Raw genomic sequence first — 17,554 nt, 5'->3', positions numbered from 1 at the left:
CCCCCTGCATATATTGGAAGTATGCTATCTCTAAAAATAAAACTGCATGATAGCCCCTCACTCAGATCTAATCTGTGGCTACTGCAAAATACTTATAGAATGTTTTTTTCTTTATTTTCTTAAGTGCACTAAATATAAATATTAAAAGTAAAACCAAGCAATAAATGTATACAATAGTAAGCGATTCTGTATTTCAGATTCAGTGACAAAAATGGTCATGTATGTATTCTATAAATAAAATAGATGTGAATATTTTTAATAATCATGGATATTAGATGAAGATCCCAGTACCTGTGAAAAATAATCTGGCAACTGCAACTGGAAATAGGCTTCTTCAATAATAGTAATTTCTATTAGTGATATGCAACATTATTGACCTATTAGCAAGTTGGGGACAAGAAAGCCATGTAGTCAACATCCAATTCTGTATGGATGTTGGAAATGAGGGAACCTGTTAGTCCAAGCCCAACCATGTACCATTATCCTATAGAAAGCAGAGCCACCTCTCATGTGTCCCATTTGTTTGTAGTTCTCTACTGTCCCTATCTTTTCCCATCAACACAATTCTTCAGGAAGACTGGGCATTCAGGGTGGTTGTCCATGGTAAGAATTGAATAGCAACTTCTCTATGGGGTTCTCCTGTTACTTCTTGTTCTCAAGATGTTTAGAAGTAGCTCAGTGTAGGCCGGGCGCGATGGCTCACGCCTGTAATCCCAGCACTTTGGGAGGCCGAGGCGGGTGGATCACGAGGTCAAGAGATCGAGACCATCCTGGTCAACACGGTGAAACCCCGTCTCTACTAAAAATACAAAAAATTAGCTGGGCATGGTGGCGCGTGCCTGTAATCCCAGCTACTCAGGAGGCTGAGGCAGGAGAATTGCCTGAACCCAGGAGGCGGAGGTTGCGGTGAGCCGAGACTGCGCCATTGCACTCCAGCCTGGGAAACAAGAGAGAAACTCTGTCTCAAAAAAAAAAAAAAAAAAAAAGAAGTAGCTCAGTGTAGCCACTCTATTCCCTACTAACTGGTAGGGCAATGATGTCGTATTTATCAAGTAGAAACTACCATTTACTTGTAAGAAACATATTGCAACTCCTTATTTTCTACCAATTTTTAAATCCAAATTACTTGTAAGACATTTGATATGCTTGTAAAGCAAACATTTTTGAAGAAAATTAATGTCAAAAGTGGTTTTTCTCCCATATCACCAACACAACCCGTTGATGAGACAAAGCTGAGTTAACTGTTTAATGCAGTAAGAGAAAATACTTGCAAAGCTTTGTTATTGTCTTGGTGCTGGGAAAGTGAGGGCAGCATTTGAGAATTGGAATTGTGGTTTAAGGAAGGTCTTTCCCTATGAGGGGCAAGAGGGGTCTGATCCAGACTGGGCAAGGATCTGAATACACCAGCCCAAGAATAATGGAAATAGCAAGGGGAGGATTTTAAGGTGAGGAGGTCAAAGAATCTTAGAGTATAAACTGTCATTGATGTTTTCACTGAAGAGTTACTACTGGGTCTTTTAGGTAGTGCCTGCAGTGAAAAATCAGACCTTTTGCCTAGGCTCAAGACTCCTGGAAGAATAAGATCATGCTAATGAAGACAGAGAGTAGTCATGGCAGTGAAGACAAGAGGATAGCACACAAGGTCATGTTAATGTAGGCAGTAGGATGTTTTGTTTGTCATTGTCCAGGCTGAGAGTAGTGGTGGGTTTTGGTTCTTACTAGTATTGCAATCAATTTAGTGAAATTACATACTTCTTTTGGCCCACAGTACCATGCTGTCAATTGCATATGAAATGGGTTATTGTGAGATTAACGCTATTATTGGCTTCATTTTTAGTCCAGTTCTTTCCCCTGCTGATGCGTTCTGGGGAATACCAACTGAAGCAAACACCATTTATGCTCTTGGAAGCAAAGAGAAAAAGATTAGTGGTCATGCCTAAATTAGCAGAAGCTGCCTCTTGAAAGTTGCATAGATTTGATTTAAGGTAACTTAAAAAAACATCTGCAGCAGGAGTGTTAAAAACATCTGATGTTATTAAAAATCTTAGATTTCTACAAAATCTTTGTAATTTGCTTTTAATTTTTTCCATATTTATGTTTATTTATAGTGAATTTTGAGGTTATAAAAATATTGAAGGTTTCTTCGGTTCTGCTGCTTCTTTTGGGAGTACTATATTTAAATGAACATTGCTTGGTACTACTACAAAAATAATTCCAAATGCTTATTTCAATCACACCAGATGATCCCCCATAGAAACAGCCATTTATTTACTTGGAGCTCAGTAAATCACTTCAGCACACTATAGGAGGAAGCCACTGAAATATTTGCTATGCTTTGAGAACTTCTGTGTTTTGCTGCTGTAATGACCAGCACATTAAATAGTTGCTATTACTCCTACCATATGAGAATGGCAATAATGCATGGTAAGAGGATGGGGATCAGATCCCAGAGACGACTGGGGTCAGACCCCAGCCTTTCCACTGTGGAGCCTGTCAGTGCTTCAGTTTCCTCATCTATAAAATCCATCTTAAGAGTTACTTTAAAATTATCTTTAAAACTAATTGTACATCATTTTTTAAAGAAGTGCTTCCAAAAGAAGTCTTTATGAAAATAAAAATATCATGTTGAGTTTGAGGTCTTGGCTGAACATCCAGGTAGACATAACCAAGTGCATATAATATAGATACAGAGCTTAGAGTAGAAGCTCAGGGGAGGTCTGGGTGGAAATAGGGATTTGAAGGTCATTGGCATATAAAATAACAGTTAAAACCATGTGATGTTTTTCAAATAGTGGTATTTTGGTTGTATAAATGTTATGTTTGTAAATCTGAAATTTGGTAGTCCATTGTTTCTTGCAGATAATTTTTATAGATAAGACTTTAGAAAGTACTTCCTCACGTGTCTTTTTTGTGTGTGTATGTGGCAATTCAGGAAAATTTAAACCTAGCTCTGAATTCTGCCTCGGCCATTGGTTGTACAGTGGTAAACATTGGTGCATCGGATCTCAAAGAAGGAAAACCTCACTTGGTCTTGGGACTTCTCTGGCAGATCATCAAAGTTGGCCTTTTTGCTGATATTGAGATTTCTAGGAATGAAGGTAGGATCATTAGAAATGTTTGGTTTTCATTGACATATACTCGCTATGGGAAAAATTTACATTTCGCTTTTCCTCAGCTCTGATTGCATTGCTGAATGAAGGTGAGGAACTAGAGGAGCTGATGAAGCTTTCTCCCGAGGAATTACTGCTGCGATGGGTGAACTACCATCTGACCAATGCAGGATGGCATACCATTAGCAACTTCAGCCAAGACATTAAGGTTTATATTTAAATGTTCAAATTTATGACATGAAATAAGAATGTGGAATGCAAAAATAAAGGGAGTTCAGACTTAAATTTGAATTAAATTCACAAGAACACTTTGGATAGAAAATGAAAATTTGCACTACTGTGTGAAGTAGATTCCCCAATTATATTCACAAAATATATATTTTCTATAAAACCAGATATGTTGGATTTTAATAAGAAGTACAACTGACTGTGAGAGGAAAGGAGGTGCTAGCCTCAACAGATTAAAACACACTTTCTCATTTTATATGCCACAGATCTGCTAGATTATAATGAGTATGTCAGTCTGTTCATTTGGACTAATAATTATAACTGTTTACTGCTTTAACACTCTTACTCCCACTTTGCCAATAACCAGCTAACAGGAAATCAGATTATCTGAGGGCACAGGGAATCAGTTAAAAAAAGGGGATCTTTAGGTATGTTCCTTAACCAGGGTAGTTTAAAACACTTACCTCTGTACGGGGAGAACCTTGTTAAGGAAACGATAACAGGCATTTCTGTCTAACGACAACTTTCCCTTGGTTACTGCCTAGATGGGCATTGCCAAGCCAGGTCCCTGTGACTTTTTCTTCTCTATGTTTCTTTATGTCCCCCCACCCTGGCCCCACCAGAGTAATCAGTGCTGGCTCTGATTCACGTTCCCTCTTTAGCTATATTACCACCTTCAGTCAGGTTACCTTTTTCCATAATGGCCTAGAGGACAGTCTGTTAATTTGAAGTGACATTTTATTTCTCTGCTTTCATCTACTATATGCTATTATATTTGAAAGTTTATTTGGGAGAGTTCTCTTATTCTGAAATATCTTAAAATTCTGCAAATCAAACATTTATTCAGCTTTTCCTGCAGGGCATTTTGCTCAGGGGATGCAAAGACTCAGCTCTTGAGAAGCTTGCCAATTCTACTTGGAAACAAACACATACTAGAGGAATATTTCAGTTATCTATTGCTATATAGCAAACCATACAAAACTTGCTTAAAATAATGATTATTTCTCATCATTTTGTGGATTGATGCATCTTGGCTGGGTGGTTCTTCTGCTTCATATGGCTTTGGCTGGGATTACTAACTCAGTTACATTCAGCTATCAGTTGAGCTCATCTGGAAAGTACACAAAGGCCCCAGTCACATGTCTGGTGCCTTAGTGCTCCTCCACAAGGCCTCTCTACATGGTGAGCTCAGGCTTCCTCACAGCATGATAGTCTCAGAGAGTTGGACTTCTTATGTAGAGGTTAACTTTAAGAAACAGGAAGCAGAAGCTCTTAAGATTTGGGCTTGGAATCCCCAGAACATCACTTTCACAGCATTTTCTTGGTCAAAGTGGATTATAAGGCCCATCCAAATTAAAGAGGATGGGAAATTGCTTCTGCCTTTTGATGGCAAGAGTTCATGTATGTATGGGGAAGAACTATGATATTAATCTTTGGAGACAACGACACTGGATGATTTAATAGTGTGATCACAGTTTACTTACTGAGGTAGGCAAGGGGTGCCATGCACTAGAGAAGAACGTTCTTAGTTCATCCTAGAGAATCCAGGGAAGGCTTCCAGGAGATAATAATTGACCTGAATCTTAACTGATGTCGATGTTTGGGTGTGTAAACAAATGGAAAGTTAAGGGAGGATATCCAGGTGCAGGAAACAGCATTACTATAAAGTCTGAGGTGTGAAACAGGATTGCTTTGAAGCTCTGAAGTGTGAAACAGCATGGTACATTCAGGAACCTACGAGTAATTCTGTATTATTAAAGTTATTCCATTATTTGAGATAGAGGAAATTTCTTCAGTTTGAGCAATTTCTTCCCCTAAATTCAATGATGATTTTATTCATTTAAAAAATGCCATTTTATATCTTTCCTTGAAGGATTCGAGAGCCTATTTTCATCTGCTTAATCAGATTGCCCCTAAAGGTGGGGAAGATGGACCTGCCATTGCCATTGACCTTTCAGGAATTAACGTGAGTGCAATTTTTAACTTTTAAAATATATTGTGGTAAAATAGACATATAAAATTTACCATTTTTATCATTTTCAGTATATAGTTCAGTGGCATTCAGTACATTTGCATTGTTTTGCAACTATCATCATTATCTATCTCTACAAACTTTTCATCATCCTGTAAGGAAATTCTATACCCATTAAACAATAACTCCCCATTTTCCCCTTCCCCCAGGCCCTGATAACTACTGTTCTACTTTCTGACTATGAATTTGAATTTGACTAGCAGGTACAGTCAAATTTAGAGTACAGTTCTCTACAGGCAGCATTCCCCGGTAGAGCCCTTAGCCCTTCATTCAAGTTGGGTGCTTTGCTCTGCAGAAGTGTTTTCCATGCCCCAGGCTCCAAGCCTCCATGTCAAGCCAACAGCTGTCATGACAGAAGAAAGGAAACTGCAGAATTGTGACCTTGAGTGTTTGTGGAATCAATCCTACATTCACATTTCCCTGGTGCAAGGTAATTGGAACTCACCAGGGTGCTCTTGTGACTGTCAGTGTTTGCCAGGAAAGGATGCAACAAGCTGTTGTTAGATTTTTAAGCAATCATTTATCAGTTTTACCAGCTTATATTTAGAAATACACAAAATAAAAAATAGAAATTCCTAGTATTTGTGGTGTAGGAAGGATTGATACAGATTCTGACCTACTAAACATGTTTCCTAGGAATCTCATTCTTCTAGCATAAGTTATAAATACCAGGGATGGTTCTATTTAAACCAGGGATGTCCAGTCTTTTGGCCTCCCTGGGCCACACTGAAAGAAGAATTGTCTTGAGCCACATATAAAATACACTAACACTAATAATAGCTGATGAGCTAAAAAAAAAAAACAAGTTGCAAAAAAATCTCATAATGTTTTAAGAAAGTTTACAAATTTGTGTTGGGCCACATTCAAAGCTGTCCTGGGCTGCATGCAACCCACTGGCCGTGGGTTGGACAAGCTTGAATTCTAAACATTAAAATTTGGTCAGAGAATAGATCGTATGAAAAGATGTCATGTACTTAAAGTGTAGTATCCATAACATTTGGTTTTTAAGGCAACTTGAGTCATTACTAATTAATTGTATCTCACATTATTATATGTTTCAGAAACGCAGTATTGCAACTCTATGCAAAGTTTGCAATATATTCAGAAGAGAACAGACTTAGTATACTAAACTATCATGTGCTCATCCCTTAGTTTCAACATCTGCCAATTCATGGTCAATCTTTTCTCATTTCTTCCCTATTTCCCTCCTGTCCTATATTTATTTTGAAGCAAATCTTAGACATCATATCATTTCATGGATTAATATTTCAATATGTATTTTTAAAAGGTAAAGACACTTTTAAAGTAAAACCACAGTACTTTATCATACTTTTTAAAAATTTACAACAATCTGTAACACCATCCAAATATCTAGTCAATGTTGACATTTCCACTTGCTTCATAAAGGTCATTTTTTTTTCAAGCTTATTTGAATTAAGATCTAAATAAGGTCCTCCTCAGTAGCTGGGATTACAGGTGCACACCACCACGCCCAGCTAATTTTTGTATTTTTAGTAGATACGGGGTTTCACCGTGTTGGCTAGGCTGGTCTCAAACTGCTGACCTTAAGTGATCGCCTGCCTCGGCCTCCCAAAGTGCTGGGATTACAGGCATGAGCCACCGTCATTTTTTGACGTCTACACTGGTAACTTTTCATTGTTGCTTAATTTAATAATCTATTGCTTTCTCTGATTTCATTTACATTATTACTTATTTTGCAACTCTGGTGCACAGAATTAGGTAGGTTATCATCTTTGGTCATTATATACACTCATATGGGTTTGTGCATACCCATTTTTAAATTTATTTTTGTGTGTGGTTGTTTGTTTTGAAATTGTAACAAGCCTCATGAACTCTCAATCTAACAGGAAAACTAAGACCGTGACATTACATTTTCTGCACAGTTCTTCCCTATTCCATCTCTGCCTTAGCCCAGTGTGGTAACCACAGTCTTGGAACTTGTGTTCATTGTTCTTTTCCTTTTCTTTTTATGTAATTTCCCTTTATCCAAGTGTATCCCTTACAAAATTAAATTCTTCATTTTACTTTTTAACTTCCTTTAAAGTTTATCATGTTATACTTAAATTTCCAGTACTTCTTTTTGAACTTGTATCTCTAAGAGTTACCCATATTGGATATGTCATTGTATGAATATACAAATTCATTCATCTACTCTCCTATTTATAGGTATTTGACTTGTTTCATTTGTTTCCAGGGTTTTGCAATTGTGAAAGGTGCTGTTCCCTAAGATTTTAATTTTTTAAATATGTATTTCAACTTGTTTTTCATCAAGAGCCTTCTGGAAATGTCACTCAGTGTAGAGTGGGCGTGCTAACTATGCCTGTTATCCAGAGGGCACTCTACTAGCTGGCCTTAAATAAGTTACCTACAGTGTGACCCGTAGGAGCTTACTGATACAATATTTGGGAATTTTGTTGAGTATTTCAGCAAAAAGGGTAAAATATAACTCAGTTATTCCAGCATGGAAACTGAGAGACTTTTTTCCTTTTAACCTCAAAGGCTTGGTGGCTGGGCACAGTGGTTCACACCTGTTATTCCAGCACTTTGGGAGGCTGAGGTGGGCAGATCAGGACTTCAAAACCAGCCTGGCCAATATTCTGAAACCCTGTCTCTACTAAAAATACAAAAATTAGCTGGTCATGTGTCTGTAATTCCAGCTACTCAGGTGGCTGAGGCAGAAGAATCACTTGAACCCAGGAGGCAGAGGTTGCAGTGAGCCAAGATTGCACCACTGCACTCCAGCCTGGGCACCAGAGCGGAGTGTCTCAACTCTGTCTCAAAATAAATAAATTAATTAATTTTTAAAAAGGAATGGGTAAGTTGCCTTGGAATTACTACACATTTGATCTTGAGTTATTATTTATTTGTGGAAAAGAAATTGCTTACAAACATGTATATCAATAAAAATTATGCCAATCAAAATTCAATTGTGACCATTTTTGTTTTATTGTTTAGGAGAAAAATGACCTGAAGCGTGCTGGACTCATGCTTCAAGAAGCAGATAAACTGGGCTGCAAGCAGTTTGTTACTCCTGCAGATGTAGTTTCAGGCAATCCTAAACTTAATTTAGCTTTTGTGGCTAATCTGTTTAACACATACCCATGCCTGCACAAGCCGAATAATAATGACATCGATATGAATTTACTGGAAGGTGCGTTCTTTCTGCCTTTAATTGACTTACTATATTTAGTATATGGTATGCTTTATCTTCTTACGGTATTGTCTTACTTCACTGTCAGAGATAGGAGATTGTGGTGGGAAATGCAATTTAGTGTGTGTAGATATGTGTATTGAAAATTCAAATTATGGAAGGTGGTTGCTGGTTTTGGTTTAAAGAGTATGCTGGGATAAATCTTACATATCTTTCATTTCTCTGTAAGAGGTTAGTGAAAACTGTCATACATTTAAAATATTCTCATAAATGATCACATAACAGCTCTACCACCAATATGGGCAATGAATTCTCTATTAGAAAAAAATGATTAGTTGTAGGTGTTTTTCTCCTTTGAAAGCTCCAGTTTGACTCTAGTATTGTTCTCTTTTTAATGTTTTCAGTGTACATGAAAAAAATTACAGTGTTCATTATTTGTCTTTTGTGTGGTCTATCGTTATCTGTCTCATAATATATAATACTTTCCTATTTTGCTTCATGAAATGCAGATTTGACCCCTCCTAATGTAGGTACTGTATTTAGTACTTTTCTATACTCTATAAATATATTCATTCTGAATGTTCTTTTTATTGTACCATTTATTCTTTCCATCTGAGTTGATATTTTATTTTTTGCATTGTTCATGCTGTGTTATTTCTGTCTTAATATGCCCATAGAATGAAACACAAATGAAACTTAAGTAGAATAGCAGAACAAAGCTTTGATTTTGTAAAATTTCTACTAATTTGCCTTCTATAGCGATGGGATATTATAGTTGTAAACACATTAGAACTCAGTTTTGACAACTGGTCTTCATGATTTGATGTAAAATCTATATCCCTCTCCCGTGATAAAATGTATCTTTTATCACAAGTAATAATTGAAAGGATTCATTTAGGTTCTATAACAGATTATTTTGTATCAGTTAGCTATGTTATATTTACTGAACCTCATTGAAGCTTAAAATATATTATAAATAATCATAATGACAAAACATTCTCAATACCTGTTCTTTCTCATTTTTTGTTTCCCAGCCTGCTTTTTTCTCCCACTCTCACACATACCAACACCCACATTAATATCAGAACTTAAAGTAAAAATGGTGGCAGTGGTAATGGCAGTTGTTGAAGGGAGAGGCAGTTGTCAGAAGAAGGCACCAATCTTAAGATTTTTCTTGGCTGGGCGCGGTGGCTCACGCCTGTAATCCCAGCACTTTGGGAGGCTGAGGCAGGTGGATCATGAGGTCAGGAGTTCAAGATCAGCCTGGCCAAGATGGTGAAACCTTGTCTCTACTAAAAATACAAAAAGTAGCCAGTCATGGTGGCATGCACCTGTAATCTCAGCTACTCAGGAAGCTGAGGCAGGGAATTGCTTGAACCCGGGAGGCAGAGGTTGCAGTGAGCCAAGATTGCCACTGCACTCCAGCCTGGGTGACAGAGCGAGACTCTGTCTCCAAAAAAAACAAAAGAGATTTTTCTTGCTAATTGCCCTGGTTTGGAGAAAGCAGGAATTCTTCTTGGTAGGGAGAATTTGATGTGCGATATTCATGATCTCAGTATTCATTCAATTCTCTCACATAACTCACCATTACTCTCTTCTTTCCGAATGAGACAGAATGAGAAATCAACTTCATGATCTTTTTCTCCTTGACTGCCATAACCAAAGTTCCGATGTCCTTGTCACCTTATAATTGGTTTTGTAATTAATGAAAGACGTTTCAGACTTAACAAATATATTCTTCGAAGAATACAAGTAATTCATTCTTCTCGAAGGTCCTGTAAAATAAAATAAAGATTATATTTTCTACATAGATACATAATTGAGAGGGAAAGCAGACAAAATTGTATATTTTTCAGCAAAGAGAAATTTAGGGTGAGAGATCAGAACTTGAAAAAAAATAAGCAAAAGGAACGCTTCTAGGTTTTTATCAGTCTGGAAAATTTCAAAATCCCTCTGTCGGCAGAAGGCATTGTTTAGAGTGGCATATTAAAAATGATCTGCTTTTTATAGTCACTGAATTCTTGCTAGATATCTTTTCCAACTTGCTCGCTCTCTTACTTTTCATGTTTGAATTCTTTTGCTAGTGTTCAGCATGCTTTTGGAATTTTTCAGTGTGAATAGGATTGCTAAATATTTCCATTATTATTTACTATATCTATTAAAATAACATGGGAAATATTTATCAGTCATCTTTATTTAGAACATATGTATGTCCTCATACATCTGCCAAAAATGTATTTGACTTTGTCTGTCATTGGATTATTTTCCTCTGTAAATTTGTGTTTTTATATATCCTTATGAAATTTGAAGCTTGATCTTATCACATCCCAAATTCATATGTTAGTATGTCCTCATTGGCAGAGAATTTTCTAGAGAATTAAAGAAAACAATTAAATATTAAACCCTCACATCAAATTGAGCCAGATATGTGGGCTACATATAGAAAGATCATCTCAGAATTCATTTGTGGTTACAGAAGGTACATAGGCCACAAATTATCAGACTTTGTTCAAATCATAGTTCCACTGTTTTATCTGAATAACCCCTGTGAGCCTTGTTTTTTTTTAATATATAAAACAGGACTAATAAACTTAATTTGAAGAGTTACAGAGCAAGCTAAATGTGATCGTGAATGAAAGAATACAGTATGTGTTTATTAATGGTCAGGGAGGGAAGAGGAAAGCAACTTCATATGTCACAGCACATTTATTGAGTGTTAAATATATGTTAATTCCTTTTTTCCCTCTTAATAGCCTACTTTTAATATATTTGTTATATTTATTGCTATTTTTTTAATTGGTTGATGTCAAATTGAGCCTGTAAATGAAAAGAATGTTTTATAGTTCTTTCAATCTTGTATATCAGCAATTAAGATTTTACTTCTTGAAGTTGGATATCAGGTCTGGAGGAAAAACAGATTTTACTTCTAAGATTGCTTTAGCTGTCTGTAATCCAGACAACATTTTCCAATCTGGAATACATATGTTTTTGTAATGCTTTACCATGGCTCTTGCACAAATGCATAGTGCTTCTAGCTTTGAGCATTTATTTACCAAGACACTTTGAAATGTTAGATAAATAAATGCTCATTTATAAAATCTATTTTACTTTCCAGGTTTCAAAAATTAAAATAATTATATAATCAGCTGAGAACAATAGAAATATGAACTGCTGAGGATAGTTTCAGAACTCTATCAAAATGCAAGTCTAGTTAAAGTATTATTCATTGCATCATTAGGTTCAACAAAATTTGGATATTTTAATTAAAAATGAAACCATTATGGCACTATTAATCTTCATAATTTTAAGACATTTAGATTTTCCTAGATGGAAATAATATAAAACTTCTTTAACTATTAGAAAAAAAAAATATATATATAGCTTTATAACAGATAGTAATAAAGAAACAACTGAGAGGTAAATCCAAATCACAGGCATCAAGCTATTGATCACAGTATGTTTATATTTATGTCACTTTGGGGACAGTTCATAGATTTAATTTGTACTTGTTTAATAATTCTTACAAATAAGGCCGGCCTGGATTCTGGAAATATTTAGTTCAGCTTGGTTCTTCTTAAAAAAAGATTCTCATGTAGACTGTTCATTATAAAGTGGTGGTAGCAGATACAACAGACTGATCAGTAATTACCTTTTATGCAGACCAGAGGAAACAAATTTTTTTTTTTTTTTTTTTTTTTTTGAGGCGGAGTTTTGCTCTTGTTACCCAGGCTGGAGTGCAATGGCGCGATCTCGGCTCACCGCAACCTCCGCCTCCTGGGTTCAGGCAATTCTCCTGCCTCAGCCTCCGAGCAGCTGGGATTACAGGCACGCGCCACCATGCCCAGCTAATTTTTTGTATTTTTAGTAGAGACGGGGTTTCACCATGTTGACCAGGATGGTCTCCATCTCTTGACCTCGTGATCCACCCGCCTCGGCCTCCCAAAGTGCTGGGATTACAGGCGTGAGCCGCCGCGCCCGGCCGGAAACAAAATTTAAGCAAGAAATTACAGGGCTATGTAATAGAGCAATAATTAAAGCAGATTCTGGGAAAGCTGTTAGATAATGGCATTGAAACCACATGAAACTATAGTGGGTAGTTTATTTCCTGAACAGTTGGTACAAATAACAGAATCCTTTAGATCTTACAAGGCTTGGGTTGTATCCTGGGTGTGTAGATTTATACTGTCTTTGGCACTCAATGTGAAGATGACTTGTTGCAATAGCTCTATATGAAGGAGCCCCTGGAACTCAGATGATTGTAGATAGATTTATGTGCCAAATTGTCCTGTGAGTCTCATATGGGCCAAAAGCTAGAGTGACTTGAACGTGCCTATAATTTAGAAGAGATGAGAGGTATAAATGTTTCAGTTTTTCAGGAGTCTGGTGATAAGATATAACCTAGGCCATTCCACTCTCCACTGACTTTGCTGAAGAACAAATAATCATAATAGTTACTTAGGACTATTTGCAATCAGGAGATGAGTAGAAGGTAGACAGTGGCAGAGCCAGCCCACATCCCTGTTCACTTTATAGTATACCATAACCCACATTTTCCTTATAGGTGATGTAAGCACTGTTGGGAAGGGAATGCTCAGGGAGGTAGGGTTTAATAACAGTGCCTGGCCGGGTGCGGTGCTCACGCCTATAATCCCAGCACTTTGGGAGGCTGAGGCAGGTGGATCACAAGGTCAAGAGATCGAGACCATACTGGTCAATATGGTGAAACCCCATCTCTACTAAAAATACAAAAAAAAAAAAAAATTAGCTGAGCATGGTGGCGCACACCTGTAGTCCTAGCTACTTGGGAGGCTGAGGCAGGAGAATTGCTTGAACCCAGGAGGCGGAGGTTGTGGTGAGCCGAGATTGTGCCATTGCACTCCAGCCTGGGTAACAAGCAAAACTCTGTCTCAGAATAATAACAGCACCTGCAGGAGTTACCTCCCTGAGGGGATCTTTGAGGTCCAGGAACTGACTATGATGAAATGTGTCTTTCTCCTATCAACCTGTGTTGGGTCTGTGTTCCTTATATATTTTCAGTAATGACAATCTAAACTAACTCAGGAAGCCTGTAAAATAGTTATATTCCCCTCGTTGTGTGTTTTTATATTTACCTGTAATCCCCTCTCCTCTTCAGTGAATGGTGTAAAGTGTAGGTTTGTGTGCTGAGAAACTTTCCTGTGTAAAACCATAATTTGTACAAATTTAGAAACATTGCATCAGGAAAGGTATAACTTTTCTATTTGTTTTTAATGTACTGATGTTATCATGACTGATAAAAGAGTTTGTTTTTATTCATGTTTAGCCAATCCCTTTTGCATCTAATCATAATTATAGACCACAGAAGTGTATCTGTTATGTTTCTAGGCAGAGAAACCCATGGCTCAATAATAGTTCACAGACATCAAAGGGAACCTAGAAGGAGAGATTTAGAGCAAATAATGGCTTCCTAGATAGTGGGAAAAGGGACTTTGGCATTAAGAGACCTTTTTTTTCTCCCTTTAAAGAAACTATAGTATCTAATGAACCATGGCAAGGTAGGTTTGACCAGTTGGTACTTACCATAATGGTTTAACACATAGTTCCTGATTCCTTTTGTCCTGAGTCATCAGTGTGAGCTTGTGTCTACCCTAGGAGAGAGCAAGGAAGAGAGAACATTTCGGAACTGGATGAATTCCTTGGGAGTCAACCCGTACATTAATCATTTGTACAGGTAAATATTTTATTGTGCCTCAGCTTTACTCTCAGGGTCCAGCTTTTCAAGTTTCAAACTGTAGGCATGTTTAAATGGAACATTTTCTCAAGTTGCAAGAGTTTTAGCCAAGTTTTAGTTTCAGGATGCTGGGAATTGGCAATACAATGGATTTTAAAAGAAAGCTACTATTCAAGAAATGAATAATAGTTATGTTTTTGATGATATACATAAATTAGTAAAGATAATCCTTACTCTTTCATAGTTATTGATCATAAAAATTTCAACTTTAACAAATTAGAGTAACAGTAATAATTGATATTGTTATATCAGTGTTTTTCATTATGTCACTTTTCATTTATTTTTGCCAAAACTTCAATTATTATGTAATTTTTGTGTATATTTTTTTCTAATTTGTAAAAGTAACTTGTTTTCCTTGAATAATTGTTATAACTTATCTCATTCTTGTTTAAAAATGATAACACATTATTGATATTAGTAGGGCTAATCAATTAGTAAATCAATTCTTGGGTTATCTGGTAATCCTAACAATGTGTCTTTCTAAGTGTAGATGAGAAGAAACCATTCTTCTCTCTTTATTATACAATCTACCAGCCTGCCTTGATAAAGTGCAAAAGAAGTCAACTTCAGCTAGTTCTATTTTTTTTTTTAGAAAAAAGTTCTAATTAACTAAATGTATTAATAACTTATATAACCAAGAAACCCCTTAAAGAAGATTAACTAAGATTAACTCCTTAAAGAAGATTAATGTCACAACAGGCCAAGTTCACTGGCTCACTGAAGATTTATGATGTTGTAATTTCTGCTCCTTGGTGTTTATTCACAATATTCTTTAAAATAGACCCATGTTTGTAAAGCTCTCGAAGAGTGTGTAAATTTTAGCTAGATGAGAGGAGATACTGTCAGTTAGACCAGATCTCCTGTTATAGTAGCAGGGAAGTTAAAACTTAAATGTTGAAGGCGAGGAGGGACTCACTTTTTATGGACTGATTTGGAAGAATGTTTGCAATATATAGTCAAGAGAAAAGAATAACAGGTCTAGTATTACCCCATTTTGTTTACAATTTGAGTGTGTAGATATTTGTATCCTAATTTTAAAATCTAGAGAGGTACATATCAAACTGTAGCCTGGGTAGGAGTGGAGAATAGTAAGGAGACTTTTATTTTTAATCTTAGTAACTTAAGCATGATTTCAGTTTTTTCGAGCCATGAACATGTATTTTTCTATAACTAAAGAGTAAGCTTTATAACTCGATCAAGACAGTTGCAGGTGGGCAAAAAAAAAAAGTGGGGGAGGGGGAAGAGTAAGCTTAAAAATAGCAAATTATGATTTGTTGATACTCATAGTAATTATTTCATAAATGTCAAGAACACTAGAGTTCTATTATTGGCAGTGGAGAAAAGAATTGACCAAACCTTTTAGCTAAAGATAGCTGAAGAATATCTTTATTCAATAATTACCAGCATAGAGCTTCTGAGCACATAGTATTTTTTCTTGAGAAAGGAACTGTTACTTTCAGAAAATTCTTAAAAGTAACATAATTTTAGAGAACCATCAGATGTAGAACAATAAGTAGACATCCAGTTGACACTGGAAACATGTGTCCGTAGAATTGTGCCTACAACATATTCCTAAACTCACCCCCCAAAATTTTTCGGTTCCTGCCTACAGTGTAGCCAGCTCACAGCAAAACAGCTAGATTTTCACTGAAAATTCTCTAAACAAGTTATAAACATATTTCAAGAACTATTAGTCCTAGAGTTGGTTCTAGAATTTATCTTGAAGTCTCTGGAAATCATTTAAACTCTCTGGGCCTCAGTTCTATTTGCAAAATAATAATAATAATACCATACTAGATAGGAATGAGAGTGAATTCATTTAAAGTAAAAAAGAAAAATACATGAAACAGATAAGATTCCAGAACCTATAGAAATACTTTAGTGATTCTTTTTTTATACAGCATGTTTCATATGCCTAAAGATAATCTAGTCAGATTTTAATTACCTTCATATCAGACTTTCTCTATCACCCAGTACTGGGCCCAGCTCCCTTCACTGCCATATGGTGTGTGCTCAGAGAATGCAAAGTAATTTAATAAGAACCTTAGGGAAACATAACTCATTGGACAAGCTGTTGGAGGAGAAAAGCCACATAATATATCACAAAGCTAGCAGTTTAAAAAATCAATTGCTATTGCTTTATGTCCTTAGCATTCAGCATTGAAAATTGACTGAACAAGCATACTTTAACCTTCTCAGGAGAACATATTTTTCTGAATCCAAAGTAGTAATATTTTTACTTTGAGAATTCCTACCTGTTCAGAAGTTCTTCCCTCTTAACCCTCGTTATTGAACACAAACAGCTGCCTACTGAGTAGCTACTGTGATTTTCCTATAATTATTTTAAGTTAAAAAATGATAATGTATACATAATACATGAACTTATTCTTACTGTACAAGTTTCAGGAAGTATGTAAGTGTATAGAATAAAATAAAACATGATTCTACCCTTACCCTCTTGTACTCCTGTTTTCCTGACCTCTTTCCTTACCTAATAGAAGTAATTGCTATTAAAAGTCCTTAGCGTGTATAGGTATAGAAATACATTTGACTCTAAATTTTTTAAAATAAATGAGATCAAATTGCATGAAGTGTCTGCCATTTGCTTTTTAAAATTTTTTATGTCTTGCAAAGCTTTTTGTATCAATACATACAGATCTACCTTATGTCTAATGGTAGCCAAGGAGTTTATAGTATAGTTGACTCAACAGCTCCCTGCTGCCAGGCACTTAAGTTGTTTCCAAATTTATAACTACTGTGGCAATGAATGTCCTTGGATGTACACCTTTGTAAATATTTATGAAAACATTTTAGACAGATTCGTAGACTGGAAGTTTTGAGTCAAATGCTATGTCCTGTCATTCTTCAAGGATTAGACTTATGTTCTTAAAGATATCAGTCCATCTCCAATGTACTTAATAAAATTAGGTAGTACCCAACATTTCCTCCTCCTTTATCTGCCTTTCCTTCCTGTTTTAGTGACCTTGCAGATGCTTTAGTGATCTTTCAGCTCTATGAGATGATACGAGTGCCAGTCAACTGGAGCCATGTCAATAAACCTCCTTATCCTGCCCTTGGAGGGAACATGAAGAAGGTGAATGAAATAATGACCATGGATATATTGTTACTGTTCTGATAGAAAACAAAGGATTTGGAGTTTCATGAAGTTGGGTAAAGTGTGCTCTGACCCCACAATTCTGATTCAAACCAAAATATATTAAGCTTAACAGCCTTTTTACAAG

General features: G+C 36.2%; 1 protein-coding gene across 2 annotated transcripts in view; it reads left to right on the top strand.

Annotated features, from left to right (window-relative positions):
- Positions 1–17,554, top strand: part of PLS1 (plastin 1) — a 120,481-nt gene that overhangs the window by 88,315 nt on the left and 14,612 nt on the right. For both annotated transcript variants that reach the window (XM_032264313.1, XM_032264324.1), the window contains exons 7-12: positions 2,933–3,098; positions 3,176–3,318; positions 5,212–5,304; positions 8,347–8,542; positions 14,174–14,252; positions 17,292–17,406. In XM_032264313.1, the coding sequence (XP_032120204.1) occupies positions 2,933–3,098; positions 3,176–3,318; positions 5,212–5,304; positions 8,347–8,542; positions 14,174–14,252; positions 17,292–17,406 (792 nt within the window). The remainder of the gene's footprint in view (positions 1–2,932; positions 3,099–3,175; positions 3,319–5,211; positions 5,305–8,346; positions 8,543–14,173; positions 14,253–17,291; positions 17,407–17,554) is intronic.

The sequence above is a fragment of the Sapajus apella genome, unplaced genomic scaffold (genome assembly GCF_009761245.1).
Source record: "Sapajus apella isolate SASKATOON/1434 unplaced genomic scaffold, GSC_monkey_1.0 scaffold4, whole genome shotgun sequence".
NCBI lineage: Eukaryota > Metazoa > Chordata > Mammalia > Primates > Cebidae > Sapajus > Sapajus apella.
Note: the sequence above shows the minus strand (reverse complement) of the source record. Positions and strands in the feature narration are given on the sequence as shown.